Here is a 15,708-nt window from a genome sequence, read left to right as displayed (position 1 = left end):
GGAAAAAATCAGGACAAGACAGATATTTCAGCCGTGGAACACCAAGGAGAATTTCATTTGTCATGAGCTGGAGTAATTAAAAGTGATTTTTGCATGTTTTGGATGCTGACTTCGGTCAGAGCATGAGCTGTGCAAAACGCTTATTTTTATAGTTTTGACGTAAATCATGGAATGTTTTCTTTCTTAATTTGGAACACTTGCCCCAAATGTTCCAAGTCTCTGTAGATAAGTCCAGGCTCTTTTCTTCCTGACAACATCCATCCATCCATTAAAGTCCCAGGGTTGACTGCCCAAGCTGTTTAGCTGGACTGAACACAGGACAGGCATCTTTTAAAAGTGGTAACTTCCAACAGTCTTCACAGACCACTGATTCCAAGTAAGATGCACAGTTTTGCTGTCTAAAATCTGCCTTCTTCTTTGCAGAAGTGCCATGGGTCATTTGCTTAATAAAATAAACCCAGCCTCCTCCCCCAAGCCCGGCACATACACAAAAATAATTTCCTTGGTTATATTTTTCTCTGGGGATGTTTAAACTGTCAGCTTTGCTGAGCTACATTCTCCTTCTCATTCTTTCTCATGGGTGATGTCTTGTCACAGGGGACTCGGTGCAAAGTCACATTTTGAAATTTTCCAGAGGATTTAATATTAATGCATGTATAAAACACTTGCAAAATATTTCTCTTTTGAAATGATCATATGCTATCAATAGTTGCTAGAGCTGGAGTTGTTCAGCTTTGCAAATAGTTGGAAATATAAGAAGCCAACACTTCTGATCCCAGATACATGGATGTATAATTTTTCAGATCAGTCACTGTCTCAGGGTATGGGCACATGATCATTGCTCACTCACACTGAGATCCATTTGAAATTATCCCACATGATTGGAATCAGTGTTGAACGAGGAGCTGTCTGTTTCCAGTTGTATCTTCTCTTATCCATGGAAAGTCCTGCTTGGCCAACAACAATAAACTCTTGGGAATGATCGCACACATCCTGAAACCTCTACCAGTGAACGTGGGAAAAGCAGAAGCTTTAGTTTTGTTTGAACCTAGGACACTGGCTAAGAATCAGTTACTGTAATGGATAGCAATGCAGAGATGTCAGCCCACAGGGCCTGTCTCACATGGATACACATTTGGGAGTTTCTCACATTTGCAGTTTCAGCTGTCATCCTCTGCAGCCACCCACAGCCAGAAGTAGCGGTGCGAGATCACCGCCAACACCCTCACACTGGCACTTGGGCTCAGTGTTTAATGTCCATGATAACCCAGCAGTTAAAATCCATGGCAATTCAACCTCAAAACACTTGAAATGATTAATAATTAAAAGCTGCCTAGATAGGAATGTAACAGGCCAAAATGTTGGCTAGCACAGGCAGCTTGGCACAACGATTTGCATTACAGCCTTTTCATCAGTTACAATAAATGAGTGTGGTAGAATGTCTCCTCCACTATTAAATTAATATGGCTTTTTTTTTTTTTTTGGCTCACATATGGCAGAAATATCCTTGTGGCAGTAGGAAGGGTCTTGGCAGACCTGTGCCTAAACCGTGTGTTGATGCCTTGCCTTACAAGTCTCCTGTAGGGAGAGCAGGGATTTAGCCCGGGTGCAGCCACCGTGATCACGAGTGCCTGGCTGTCAGCGTGCCTGGATGGGCTCCATCTGCAATCAAAGGCACAGTGTGGCTCCCATAGAAAGCTGCCTGGGAAATGGATGGCTTGCATTGTAAGACGAGTCCCAATCCCGCTGTAACTTGTGGCAAATTGCAGTTTTGCCAGGAAAAGCAGGATCAGGCGCTGTTGGCTGATGCCTGTATTTCTGCTGGTAAGGAATGCTAGCCAGAAAACCCAAAATGGTTGTGTAGAAACATCCTCTGACTGGTTCCCCCCCATTTTATATAAATACTGCATGCTTTAAATCAATTACCTGTCTTCTATAGCTCCCTGTGTTGGTGGTTTTGCAGCCTTCACTGATTTGGGGTTGCTAACTCTGATTTTACTGCAGGTGCTATAATGTTGATTGATTTTTTTGCAAGTATCATCTCCTTGAGTTATGTGAAAACAGTTTCCATTTCACAGCTCACAATGGTCCCACATCTGCTGCTGGTCAAGGAAGGTTGCAAGCATGCAACCGGTAACTGCTGTAGGCACCAGAAATATTAGTGGGGATAATTCTTATAATTACAAATGAAAATGAAGTTTTTATTTAAGGGAGGCTTTATGAATGTCCCAGTTTGGGTTTTGAGTGGGTGGTAGTACGGAGGAAGAAACCACCTCCTGTCCTACTGGACACCAGTGCTCCATCACCCTGCAGTGTACAAGTCTGATTTACACCATACTGACAGACTCAGCATCCCCACAAACCTGGTCCCAATTCTGAGGCCTGAAATAAGAAATTAATTTGAGTGCCTGATATTGAATTCTGATCCTCCAACCCTTGCATTTGTCCCTGCATCCCCACCATCTGCACCCACGATGCTGCTGGGTTGCTGGAAGATGACGTGGTTTGGACCAGATCCTCTCCTGGCTCAGGGCAAGCACAGCATTATTTTCATTCCACTATCTGAAGGAGGCAGATCTGGTGGCAATTTAAGAATCATACATTATCACAGGCTATGAAAAGAATAATTTATGCCCTTGAGCATTTCTCAGATCTTTCAGCAAAATCAGACATCTAAAGGAAAATCTGGTTCTTTGGAGAGCCACAGGGATGAGTAATGCACCCAAGAGGAGTTGGGGTTCAGACAAGAAGGGATTAGCATGCTCCACCAGTGTGGTTTTGTCCTCTCAGACACACTCAGGCACATCATGTTTCCTTGTTTCATAACAGCCATCTGGATGTGAAAATGGGAAGATGGGAGCTTGTTCTGTGCCTCTGGTTTGTCTTCCCATGGGCCACACGTCCCCTTCTGTAGAGGGCTGAGGGCTGCCTGAGTGGTGCTGGGAGCTTGCACCACTCCTGCTTCCCTCTGACACACAGTGCCACAGGCTGCAACAGGCCTTGGGGCCTGGAGCTCTGAAAGAGGGGAAACAGCCCAGGAACACCTCACCAGTGTGATCACAACCATTCAGAATGCTTTTGTGCTGGGCTGGAACCTGCTGCTCGGCTGGGCATTCATCAAGCAGTCCGTGTATAAAATTCCCAGTGCTCCCCCAGGATCTTGTTGCCTTCACAGAAGGAGTCACTGAAATAACTTTGCTTCTGTTGGCATTCACCTTCTGCTAGGATAACCTCTCCTCCCTAAAAAGCAACCCCAAACTGCCCATTAATTGCTACAGCACTGACAATTCCTCCAGCAACGGAGGGATCTATCTGCAGCTCCTTGAGCGTGTGACACTGGGCAGTCTCCATTACACAGCTGACCTAAGGCAAATCCCAGATGATCTAATTATTAAAAAATAAAATAAACACCCCCTGTCCCTCCCTGCCTTACAGGAACAATACCACCCTGAATTTGTGTGAATGCAGGCTTTCCAGTTCATCTCCCTCACTGAATATTTGATAGTTCATTTAAAAGAAAGAAAAAAAAAAACCAAACAGAGCAGAGGGTTCCCTCGTGGAATGTAAGACCTCCAAAGGACTTTTGGCAGCATCTGGAGATATTATTAAGTTTTCAGACTAGGTATGCATAGCAGAATAATTAGGTCCCCTGAAGAGACCCCAGTAATTGATGGAATTTTATGATACCTATTATGAAAGTATGAAACGGCTCTTCATAAAAAACACTATTGGATTTTTCACTCTTTATTCCGCATAGGCTAAAAATCAATATTAACACCTGGCTACTGAATTCTGACACTTGAAGAAGTTTGTGGCACAAAGAGCTAACAACACTGAGTACTAATTGCTTTGGAGCTAACAGGGGATCAAGAGCACTGTGCTGTGTGCATTGGATTAGACAGACAGCTCAAGAAACACCCTTTGAGTTTCTTTAAGAAATATTGAAGAACTTGCCTTCTGGAACAAAAAGCTGCAAGTGTTATTTTGTGGAGCTGGCCCTTTACTTTTGGCAGTGCTCCAGAGTGCTGAAAAACCAAGTGAGCAGGGAAGAAACAGGATGTGCAGTGTGCATCGGCATTGCAAGCAGAGATCAAACATCAGACAGTTCTCCTGCCTTTTGGGACTGAGCTGGAAACAGCCACGCAGGCAGAGGCACGAGTGGGCTGTGGATCTGCCCAGGCTGCCTGGCTCCCTGCTGGTGCCTGCCAGGCTGCTGCAGAGCGGCAGCTAGTGCCAGCAGATGGCAAGGGCTGGGAGAGGAACGTGCGGCCCGGGGGAGGCACCAACCTGCAGCAGCCATCGTTTGTGCAGAAACAATCCCCTCACTTCACATGCAGCTCAGGTGCTGGGTTTCATACAACTGTTTTAAGGTAGTGCTGTGTTTTGACAAAGAGGGCTTTGCTGCAGCGATCTCAGTGAATGTGGAGAAAAGAGGCGTTTAACTCTGTTAGCTCCATGAAGCAAGACAATGATAATTGTGTCAAATTCACCTTAATGCATACTGAAGCAGGGCCAGGTAAACTACAAGATTTTTACCACTGTGTATAACACCAGCAAATGCCTGTCCCTGTGCCCTGGACCCCTTCTGGCACCACTGGCATCCCCTGGCCACAGCCAGTCCCACTATGAGGTGAGGAGTTGCAGCTTTCCTCCGATAGTTGAGAACAGCAACATTTCCATGGAGAGCCAGATAATTTCCCTCTCATTAGTTACCTTGACTCAAGAAAGTTATCACAGCTCCCCAGTCTGTCACTGGTCTGAGGGAACAGGAATTTTAAAAGAGATACAGGTTTTAAATTATGGCAATAGAAAACAGTTGCTTTTTATGGAAAGGGAGAACAAATGCCCAAAGCTGGATTTCCCTGGGGAAAGCAGAGCAATTATTTTGTTGCTACCAAGGCAATACCAGGGTGTTTTCTTCCTATTTCTAGACCCCTAATATAATAAAAGGAGCTAACAGCAGCAAGATGTAGGAGCCACGCACTGGTGAACACTCTCATGCACCCAGCTAAATCAGGTCCTGTGCCACAGAGGCAGCACAGGGTTTCTCAACAGTGCAGAGCACAGGCTGGGCTGCCACAGCCCAGTGGCATTTCATGGCACCACTCCACATGTGGCACCAGCACAGGTGACACAGGACAGCCTGTGCCACTCTGCACCATCCCCAGCCCTGCCCGGGGGTCCCCACCCCAGCACTTGCACAGGTGCAGGAAAACCTCTCCTGTGAAGCAGGAAAGGACTGCTCTCCCTCCCCTCCTCTCCAGCCAGGCCTGGCAGCTGCTGCAGGTCTCTGAGCACGGCACAGAACACAGCAGTGGCATGAAGGGCTCTGTGGTCACTTGCAGCCCATAAATCAGGGCAGCAAACAGCCCTGCTGAGGGCCAGGCTGCAGTCTGGGGCTGCACCATCAGAGGGAGGCTCTGCGGCAGCAAAGCAAGGGCAGAGGGTAACATTTACTTACTGAGAGGAACACAGGCTCTTTCCTACTTGTACAGGTCCCTTCCCATCAGAGGGTAACATTTACTTACTGAGAGGAACACAGGCTCTTTCCTACTTGTACAGGTCCCTTCCCATCAGAGGGTAACATTTACTTACTGAGAGGAACACAGGCTCTTTCCTACTTGTACAGGTCCCTTCCCATCAGAGGGTAATATTTACTTACTGAGAGGAACACAGGCTCTTTCCTACTTGTCCAGGTGCCTTCCCATCAGGAGAGGCTTTTCCCCCAGCTCAGGAAGGAGCTCTCTGCAGAGATCCCTGCACTGGGATGGGGATGTGCACGCCACACCACGGCTCTGTCTCAGCTGCTCCCCGAGGCTGCACTCTGTGAGTCAGAGATGATCTTAGCACAGGCTGCACAGCGGGCTCTGCCCCCCGCCAGGGACTTCATCTGCTCTGCTCAGCTGGTGGCGAGCTGCAAGAGCACTTGGCTTCAGTTTATTTATTGCTGAGGGCTCCTGGGATGCCACAGTTTGGCTGATTTACACCCTTGCAGAGAGGTGACTCGTTTTCTGGGAGACATCCCACATGGTGAATCACCATTCAGGGTTACTTTACTGACCCTGGCAATTAAGAGGACATTAGAAAGCCTTTCCAAGGGGAATCTCAGCCTTGGGGTGATCATATGTGAAAGTGCCCTCCTGGGGAAAAACCCTCGAAGAAAAGAACATTATACTAAAAGCAACAGATCATAAGGCCATGAGATGCTGTGAGATCATCTGGTCTGGCCTGTCCATCACAGTCCACTCTGCTGCACCACATGGTGCAAGTACCTGCTGTGGCACCATCCCATGCAGTGCATCATCCCCTCTTCCTGTCAGTGCTTGCAATCCATCATCTCTCTGCTCTGTGTATGCAGAAAGGAAATAAAAAAGGTGATGAGTGAAACAGCTGGGGCAGTGGAACAGAAGTACAGGTGCTGTCATTTGTTGAGACAGTTTATTGGTATGGCTGGAAATCACGTCCCAGCTCTCCTGCAAAAGCCTTCCTGTAAACCAACACATTTTCTTACCAGTTCATTGGCTCCTGCACACTGCTTTTTGTTTCCCATTGTTTCAGAGTCGCTGCAAATGCTCATTGTGCTGGCATGGGCAGGGGCTGGAAGCACAGACATGTGCAATTTCTTGTTCTTGGTGTGAACACAAAAGCCTGCAGGGAAATTTCCCTGCCTTCTCCTGGCACTGCCCCTCCTGTCAGCAAAGGCTCAGGGTAAGGTCTCCTGAGTCAACGAACGGAGAAAACTGGGCTTGTGTTAAGAAATTTTTATTTGTCCTTTGGATCTGTAATGTAAGCACATAAAATTACAAGTGGAAGAAACATCATGCCACAAAATTGCATAGAATTTTTACAAAAATGTGAATTATGCCTCTGAAACAATCATAGATTGAGGAACCGAAAAAATATGTACATGTTAACTGGAATATTTCATCCTACTCTGAAAGCAAATCATCAAGGACTAATCAATCACAGACACTATTAATACAATGTACAAGAGCAACACTGATTTCAAAGAAAGGCAAGCAATGATGTCCCTTTAGTTATCTGTCAGTGAATGTTTAGCTAATACATGAGCATTAATTAACATAATTATGAACATGTTAAGTCTAAAATGTCTGGCCTTCATTAGAATTTTTAAAATTCTGTTTATACTGCCAAAACCAAGCTATTTTCAGTAGTGTAAAGATATCTGAAGTGCACGACCTAGTTTAATATAGACAGCTCTATTCTATACAGCAGAAAGTCCACAATACAGCATTTCCACACATTCAACACAGAACAAGGCAAATACATAAAAGGCACAAGACTTGCACATCATAAAGACCCTTTTGTCATTATCTTACTCTAGTTCAAGTAATATCAATATTAAATGATATCAGTTTCACTGAAATAGTTTGAACGATGCAAGATGTACAGGATCACACACTACCTTACACCTGCAGAAAGTGGCACTGTACAGATATAAAAAAATGTGAGTACAGGAAATGGTCAAATACAAACGTACTGTAAAATGACTACAGCTGATAGTATATTTAACCCAACCAGTCTATTTATTTCTTATTAAATATAAATAAAAGGTTAACTGGCATTTGCCCGAGTTTCTCTGAGGACTGTGTCAAGTCCTGGCTCCCCTGCAGTGCTCGGGAACGTCGCGCCGAGGTTCAGAGGAGCCAGGACTGTCCCAAAAAGCCTGCGCTGTACAACGGTTCTGTAATGCAATAGCTTCAGTTTTAGTATGAACACTGCTATCAGTTTATTCTCGTAATAATTTAGACAACACGTCATTTTAACTTTATAAAATGCAGCATTAAATCTCGACTCTACATTTTCAATGAGTGATTAAGATTGATTTCAAAGTGCAAAACTAGGATTAGCAGAGGAGTCACCTTTCCTAGCGTTAAGATGAAAGTCAGATTTTTGAATTTCATGTGCACTGATTTCATCATCATAAACCAGAACAATTTAATTCAAAATATGATCTCCAAACAATGTGCAATTTTTCTTTCTTTCTGCTCTAAGTTTAAAAAGGAAACATCAAAATACTGTTTGTTTTCCAAGATTTGAACTTATATATATATACACCATTATTTAACTGAAAACTTAAGCTTGATTTGTATTTTATTGCTTAAATTTAAATAAAATAAGTTACTTTAAGTACTAAACTCCTGAGGGAATGGAAGTAAGGTAACTCAACTGTTATGATGTGTTAAAATGCCTCCCTATTAACTGATTGCTTTCTCTGATTGCCGTGTAGCCCTAGGTAAGGCCCTGATCTTGCCAAGGTGGATGTGAATGTTATTCCCAGCCCAGCCCAGCCCCGAGCCCAGTGGTGCAGGAGAGCACAACTCTGCAGGACCAAGTGTCTCCAGGCCAGCCTGGGGCTTCTGGGCGGGATTCTCCCTTGCCCCAAGGCACCTCCACCAGCGGGGAAGGATCGTGCACTGGCCCAGGTACAATCCCAATTGTCTGAGGTGTTTTGTGACTCTGATTTCTGCTGGGGGGGAATCCACAGAACAGCATTTCTTTACCTTTTCAAATATCCTGACTTTCACAATGTGTCTCTGTCATCTAATAGAAATTTCCCAGAATGTGCTGTTACTTCTCTCATGCATATCATACAGTACGCTAACTTTGATTGTTCTTATTTTAACAAGTCAGTTAAACAGATTAATATACATTTTTAAATAACAGTGGTCAGGTTTTTATACTTTGCTTTTAAATTTTAGACCTTAGTAAAACTGAACCTCAGTCTTAAAAATAATGGAAGATTCTGTTAGATTTCAAATACTGTAGTCCTAAACATTTTATAATCCTATCAAATTCAGTAAGCTTAAAATATGATACTTAAAATCAATACTTTCGAGTCTGCAAAATATATATCAAATTTATATTCTAAAACTACTTTGATTTACACCACTAACACCACAAAAAGAATTCTATGATTCCATGATTATTCTATAGCAGTATAACCCAGATGTTAGCTCTCGGAAAGATTCTCCCTACTCATGGATCCCTGAAACATTTCATTTGGCCAAGAGACCACATCAACTTCAAATAGCAACATGCTGTGTGTGTATATAGACAGATGTGTGTGCACATACAGCTATATATATATATAAAAATGTATATATATACAAACATATATGCACTCACACGGTGTAGCAAACAGACAGACACAGACACCGACAACCTCCACGCGGGTTCTTCTCTCCCTTTTCCTCTCGTCCCCACAGTTCCAAGAATTTTCAGCAGCAAATATATGTCTCTCCATGGGATAAACATAATATCAAGACAGCAAGCCACCAGTGCTTGCAGAGCTAAAAAGGATCCAAGGTTTCAGTGCAAATGTAAAAGGATGGTACAGCTGTCAAGGTGCAGTTATAAAGAAGGAAACAAATATGATTAAGTACTGTTGTAATATTCGCCAGGATCTCTATTAGTTTGGAGCACTTTGCTCTGGCACTCCAAAAGGAAATCTGCACACACTTTTCTCTGTACAATACACTGGTCTTCATTAAACATTCTTAACAGTGAACATGGCCAGAAAATTACCCACTGTAAACTGGCCAAAAAAAAAGAAAAAAAAAGAAGAAAAATAAAGAGAAGAGGGAGGTTAACATATTAATTTTCCCATTACAACTGCACTAAGCTTTAGAACAATAATCAGATGAAGAATGAGAATGAAGACCTTTGCAGAATACTTTTTATAAAATGTTCCTTTGGGGAAATGTGCACTTGAATGCAGATTCCTCCTGCCTCCCAGGAGCTCCGGCGCAGCTCACCCCGGCAGAGCGGAGACGGGCAGTTGGGAATGGTGTGCCCGCTGCACTGACTGTTTCTTGGGCAGTTAAAAAGTAGTATCAAACACTTTTTCTTGGTTATCTTCTTCCAATTCCTCCTCACTTTGTGGAGGTTTATGATTTGATTTTCCACTGTCAGAGGCCAGGGAAGAGGGGGCAGAACTGTGGTCTCCATCCTCACTGATTTTCCCTTTCATGGCTTCCTGTACGAACTCCAGAATTTCCAAAGGCAGTCTTTTGAATTTGTCTTGATATTCCTGATCAAGTTCCACCTGCAACTACAACAAAAGAGACAAGCTGTCTTCAGGTGTGTCTGATGTGACCAGTGTTAGCGGATGGGGAAAGAACCACACCAGGCAGGAGGGGCATTAACAAGGCATTTTTGCACAATTCAGGACCGTACTCCCTTCTTTCCCGTATTAGCACCACACATCCAAAGTGCCTATCAATTTCCATGCAGTCATTGCAAAGCTGGAGGAACGTGCAGTCATAAGGCTGGTTTTGGGTACCATCCTTGGGTACCCAAATCCTTCAAATTCATGTGGATTTAACTGTAGTGGTGTCCATACTCCCACTGGCTTTGACAAGACCCCATTCAGGTGCAGTATGGATCACGGATAAGCCTTTGAAAGAGCAAGGCCTTCATTGAGCTTCAGGTAGTTAATCACACATCAAACACACCACAAACGTTGCTCTGAGAACAATAAAACAACTTGTGCCAGATTTCTTGGGTTGGAGAAACCATTAGGAAAAAGTCAGTTGTCAAAGGGAGTCAGAGAGGGAGGGAAAAGAGGGAAAACAAATTACATTTCTTAGGGCTGGATCATGGAAAGTTACATTATCAGATTAATGCAGAATGTGTCTTGGACATTACTGGGGAAAAAGTGTCATATCATCAACAGGATGCAAAAGGCATGCAGAAAGAAATCTGGCTATCAGTCTTCAGGAAGCAGTGGGTCCTTTCCCAGTATTTATTAGTACAGCCTTTGTTTTTAGTGCCCATATTAGGATCTGCACGATCCATTATTTGAAAAACATTAATGTGTATCAAAGTTTCAACTGAAGACAAAGCCAATTTTTTCATCATGACCAATATGAGCACAGCAGGAAGCAAAAGGGGTGAGTTCCAAAGCCAGACCCGCTCCATCTGTCCGTCCATCCATCCATCCATCTACCCACCTTCTTAAAAAGAGGAAGTCAGGTTCTGCTAACTGTAGCTGCAGCAGTTTTGCAATAGTTTCTTAGGCAATTGTGTTTTCAGGTAAGCATTTTCCCAGGATTTCCAGGATAAAGGTGCTAGGAATTCTGATCCTTCAGCTCTAGGCCTGAGTCTGTCCTGTGCAGTTTCAGGTCTCCTCCACCCCACTGCAACAGCTCTCAACAGGCAATGCAAATTTTCACCTGAACATTAGGTCCTATCCTAGGCTTCCCATTCTTGACCTGTCCACACACACCATGTGCCTCTATCACTGCCCCTCCCTCTGAGCCCTTCCAATCCCATTCCCCATGCTTCTGTCCTGGTTTTCATCCTGTATCTCTGACTTTATTTTTGTGAGGCCTCTTCTCCTTTCTCCTGATGTGCAAATCAATGTCCTTAGCTCACCCGGTCTAGTTCTACATTCCTTAATTAGACAAATTCTGCAGCTTTTCTTCCTCAAGATCTAAGATCTGTTCTTTTTCCTTTTGGTTTCCCTGCTAAAGCTCTCTTCCTGCCTTCTTTCTGGCAATTCTCCTGATGTCCTGGCCTCTGTTTTCCACCTCAGATAAAACCAAGTCTGAGGCACAAACGGTTCCATTAAAACACACCCTCTGTCTAAAATACATATTTTTATCAGCTAGAAATATATAGTTGTCACTGTGGTAGTTAATCATTATCATAACACCCTTCTTCTTTTCCTGCACCCCTTCATTTTCTGGCTATATGGTCTAGATATAAATTCTCTGAAGGGCTCCTCCTTTTGTCGCCATTTTGCAAACACTTCCGCAAGTACAGGCATCATCAGAGGAACAGTGCCATGGGGTGGCTGGTGGAGAAAACTGGAATGATCCTCCCTCTCTGCCCTGCTCACCACAGCCCCAGGAGTGACTCCTGATGCCCCCATGATATCACATCCACACTGCTGGAGTGTCGGCAGCACAGCATTCACTGGCTCACACTGCAAAACCAAAGATTCAATCCTGGGCAAAAGATTAAATTCTTCCTTCTTGGTGCTTGGGGTTACAGTTCATGGTTAAATACCTGCCCTGCTAAAAGCACAGGAGTGTCCAAGCCAGAGATGGGCTGCTGCATTCCCCCACCTCACTGTCACACATGGCATTTGTGGATTTTGGGCACCTCAGGTACGGAAGAAGGTGTGCAGTATCATAAGTCAGGGAAAATGCTCCTGGCTCTCAGCTTCCTTCAGAACCTTGATTTGCTTAATTAGGTTTAAAAGCAAAGGAAATATTTGAAATCCCTCAGAAAGTGAACATTATGTGAACCCAGTGCAGCCATAAGCATGTTGTTAGGTAATGATTGCATCCAATATTCTCCTGAAGCACCTCCAGTGGCTAATCCCCCCTAAGCTGAGTGCTTAATAGAAATGACATGGATCTGGAGCCACCTCTCTGTCTCCAGAGACAGTCTGTAGAGATATCTAATCATGAGAAGGTTGAAGTTAGTTGAGAAGGAGCAGCCAGCAGACAAGGAGGGTTGATTAAACTGCATCAGTAAAAATTAGTTTTGTTTTTGACTCCAAAGGCTCTGTCAGTTCTCCCCCTTGCTCAGTGTCTGACAAGCCCCTCAGATCCCATCTATTCTCTGGCCCCTGAGCTACCACACAAGGCTAAAGAAACAAGTTGCCTGCTTAACACCAGCTGGCCTAAAGAAATGCAGCTGTTTTTCTCTTAAAAAGCCTGTGTTTATTCTGTAGCTTCACAGGGACACTGCAGTTCATGGCAATGAATGGAGAGCTGCCCTCCCAGCAGCAGCCACACACAGCTCTCATTTGGCTGGCTGATGGCAAGGCAAGGTGCCACGTTAGTGTGTGAGTGAAAACCTCTCTGCTCCACCAGCAGCTCACCAGGCTCCACCCAGGGGCCCTTCCTGCTCACTTTGCTGTTCCCTTGGGCTGCTTCCCTTCACAAGTCCACCTACCCCAATTTCTCTGCTCCCCAGCTACTAAACAAGGTGACCTACACTTGCTGTTAGGATTCTGGAGTCAGACAAGGGGGGGGAATGAGACTGGCAGATCATTATCTGGACCACTGTCCTCATTACCATGTAACAACCTTCTTCCTTCTGTTATCTCACTGCCTGCCCTCTTACAGATCCCCTGTCCTCTCCTTAAGCCACAACAAAAACAACACAAATGTCACCCCCCTGTGGCTTTAGTGTCCCACAGTTGGACACTATTTCTTGTTCAGGTAGATCTCACTCCCTTGTACTTTACTGACAGGCAGGGAGTTAAAACTTTAAAATGCAGAGCCATCATTAGGTGCTGGCAACTGGGTCCTTGGGGACAGGAGATGAATGTGTTAGTCCCTCTAGATGGCTGTGGCCAGAAGCTCTTCAATGTGTGCTTCCACCTCCTGCCTTTTATATTTTTACCCAACAGTGCAAGTTAAAAAATGCCAGCTGATGCTCACCTCAGCTTTACACAAAATCTGCCCTGGACAAACAGCAAACACCTCAAATGCAGCCAACAGAGCCCTGAGCTGAGGGACAGGGCACCAGCAGGGCTCTACAGGTGAGCAGAGCTCCTGGTGGCCAGCCAGCTGCCCAGCTCCCTCCCAGTTCAAAGGGCTCTTCAGCATCCTTGGCTGCAACTGCTTCCCAAAAAGAGCCACCAGTCAGGGAAGGGCCTTGCAGCCCTTCCTTGCAATGTGGGAGGGGACAATGATTAGGGTTGTTCAGCTTAAAGCAAGGGAAACACGCCCAGGAAAGGAAACAGATGGTATGACTAAAACTATTTACATTCATCTTTGTACCTAGCTGTTATTATTAGAACTCCCAAATGAGCAGCACTAGAAGCAGTGACTGTGATCAATAAAGGATTATCTGCAGCAGCAGAGGCTGTGGGTTCAGATGCTCCTGACCCAGCCCCTGCAGACTCCTGCATGCTTGCCAGGGGATCTGATGAATCCCTGTTTGCCCCAGAGCCCAAAGAGAGCGCTCATGTGGGACAGGGACAGAGGTGGGCACAGCTGGCCCCACAGCTCCCACCTCCCCCCTGCTGCAGCCCAGCGGCCCAAGGGAAAGGGGAACGGGGGGGAGGCACACGCAGCCCTTCCTGCAGCCCCTGGGAACTGCTGGCTGTGACACCCTGCTGCCCTCCCTGCACCCTGGGAGCAAGTGGCCTTTCAGGGGCCCCCCTGTTTGCCCTTCTCCTTGTCCCCACACGCCTGGGACCCGGCGGCATCCTTGTGCTGCCCGCACAGCCCAGCTGGTGCAAAGCCAGCCCACCCACCCTGCCACTCCCTCTGCTCACACACCTCCTTAAATGCACCTGCAGCTCAGGAATGACCCAAGGGTCACTGCTGGAAAAGCATCTCCAGAATCACTCTTCAGCCAAAAACATTTTGAGAAAGTTATGTGTGAAATATAACCAATTTCAGTTATGTGAGAAATACAACATTTTGGTGAAAAAAATCCCACCAAAACACAGTTTTGTTGAAACAAAAACATTAATTATGGCCATATTTGGTTTGAGAAAGTTCTCCCACTGCAAGGATTTAATATGACTCCAAATAAGTCACTTTTTTAAGTCTCAGGTTTTGCCATTCCACTGGGAATTTTTCTCTAAGGGCAGATTTTTGAGTTTGGTGTTTCTGTTCTATCTCCTTTTAAATTTATCTTATTTTGTTTTTCCTGATGACTTTCTTTCCCTGAATGATGCAGTGAATTATGAATGGAAAATTATTCAAATATCCTGGCTCAACAATTTAGGTAAAAATAGACTCTGAGGACTAAATAGTTCAGTATCTCCAACAATCTCTGACATTTCCAACAGTAAACTCTTTATGCTTAAGATTTTTTCACAACTTTTGAGTTAAGATTTCAAATGTGAGACATTTTAAAGTTGTGTTATTTCTCCTTGAGGCAGAGTGCAGCAAAATATATGAAAAACTTACTCTTTTGGTATTTGATTGTTGCATTTACTCACAGTTGAAATGTGGTACTCATTTGTATCCGTAATTACCCTGGCACTGCCCACATGCAGGATATTATTTAATTCCACATAGACAGTGCCCGTGCTTTTTGTTTTATTGATGAGAAACTCAAGTGCATTTGTTTCTTCTGTGCAATTTCAGCAGAATGTATTTTGACAACAGGCTGTAAGCAGCCACTGCTCCATTTGTAATCAAAGGGGGGCTGCAGCCTCTGCAGGGAATTTCTGTTCAGCAGAGCTCCCATTTTCCTTATCACGTGCCATGGGAAATGTTTATTTTGCTAACACCAGCACCACTGATATTTTCAGTGGTCAGTGTTGCCATATTGCAACAGCAACACTGGGCTGGGATTGGGGCCCCTTTCTCACTCCTCCCCTCCTTCTCTAAATCTGCTAAAGCTACAAATACTTATTTTTCTTCCTGCAAATATTTGACCCATGTGCCTTAAGATACTTTTAAATAGAGGATTTGCGGCTTTTAAGCCTGCATCAGACAACAAATATGCATAATGTCAGCGACCTCAATTTAGCTTCCAAAATAGCACATGGAGGACTCCCAGATACAGGGTACAGAGAGCAAGAAGGCTGCTGTTCCTCTGCTTTTCATTTGCAGAGCTTACTTAATTAGAAAGCCATTCTGGAGGGATACAGCATTAAAAGACATATGAGTACAAGAACTGTTAAAAGCAGATGGAGGCTCAGTAACAGGGAGAGTGAAATTGAGGAACAGAGCTCAGGGATCAAGTGATTTATAGGCAGCA

At 44.6% G+C, this 15,708-nt stretch overlaps 1 protein-coding gene across 5 annotated transcripts in view; it reads right to left on the bottom strand.

The window, feature by feature from the left end:
* Positions 1 to 6,746: 6,746 nt before the first annotated feature.
* PLCB1 (phospholipase C beta 1) overlaps positions 6,747 to 15,708 on the bottom strand; it is a 327,471-nt gene continuing 318,509 nt past the window's right edge. The window contains exons 32-33 of one of the 5 annotated variants that reach the window (XR_013181595.1): positions 7,688 to 10,075; positions 6,747 to 7,619 (exon numbers count right to left, since the gene is read on the bottom strand). Coding sequence is in view for 2 of the 5 variants with exons in the window: in XM_054629483.2 (XP_054485458.1) it covers positions 9,845 to 10,075 (231 nt within the window). In the remaining 3 variants the exon portion in view is untranslated. Of the gene's footprint in view, positions 10,076 to 15,708 lie in introns of all 5 variants that reach the window. The other 4 variants (XM_077176289.1, XM_054629483.2, XM_077176290.1 and 1 more) reach the window with 4 other exon arrangements.

The sequence above is a fragment of the Agelaius phoeniceus genome, chromosome 3 (genome assembly GCF_051311805.1).
Source record: "Agelaius phoeniceus isolate bAgePho1 chromosome 3, bAgePho1.hap1, whole genome shotgun sequence".
Taxonomy (NCBI): Eukaryota; Metazoa; Chordata; class Aves; order Passeriformes; family Icteridae; genus Agelaius; species Agelaius phoeniceus.
This window is presented reverse-complemented; position numbering and strand designations above follow the sequence as displayed.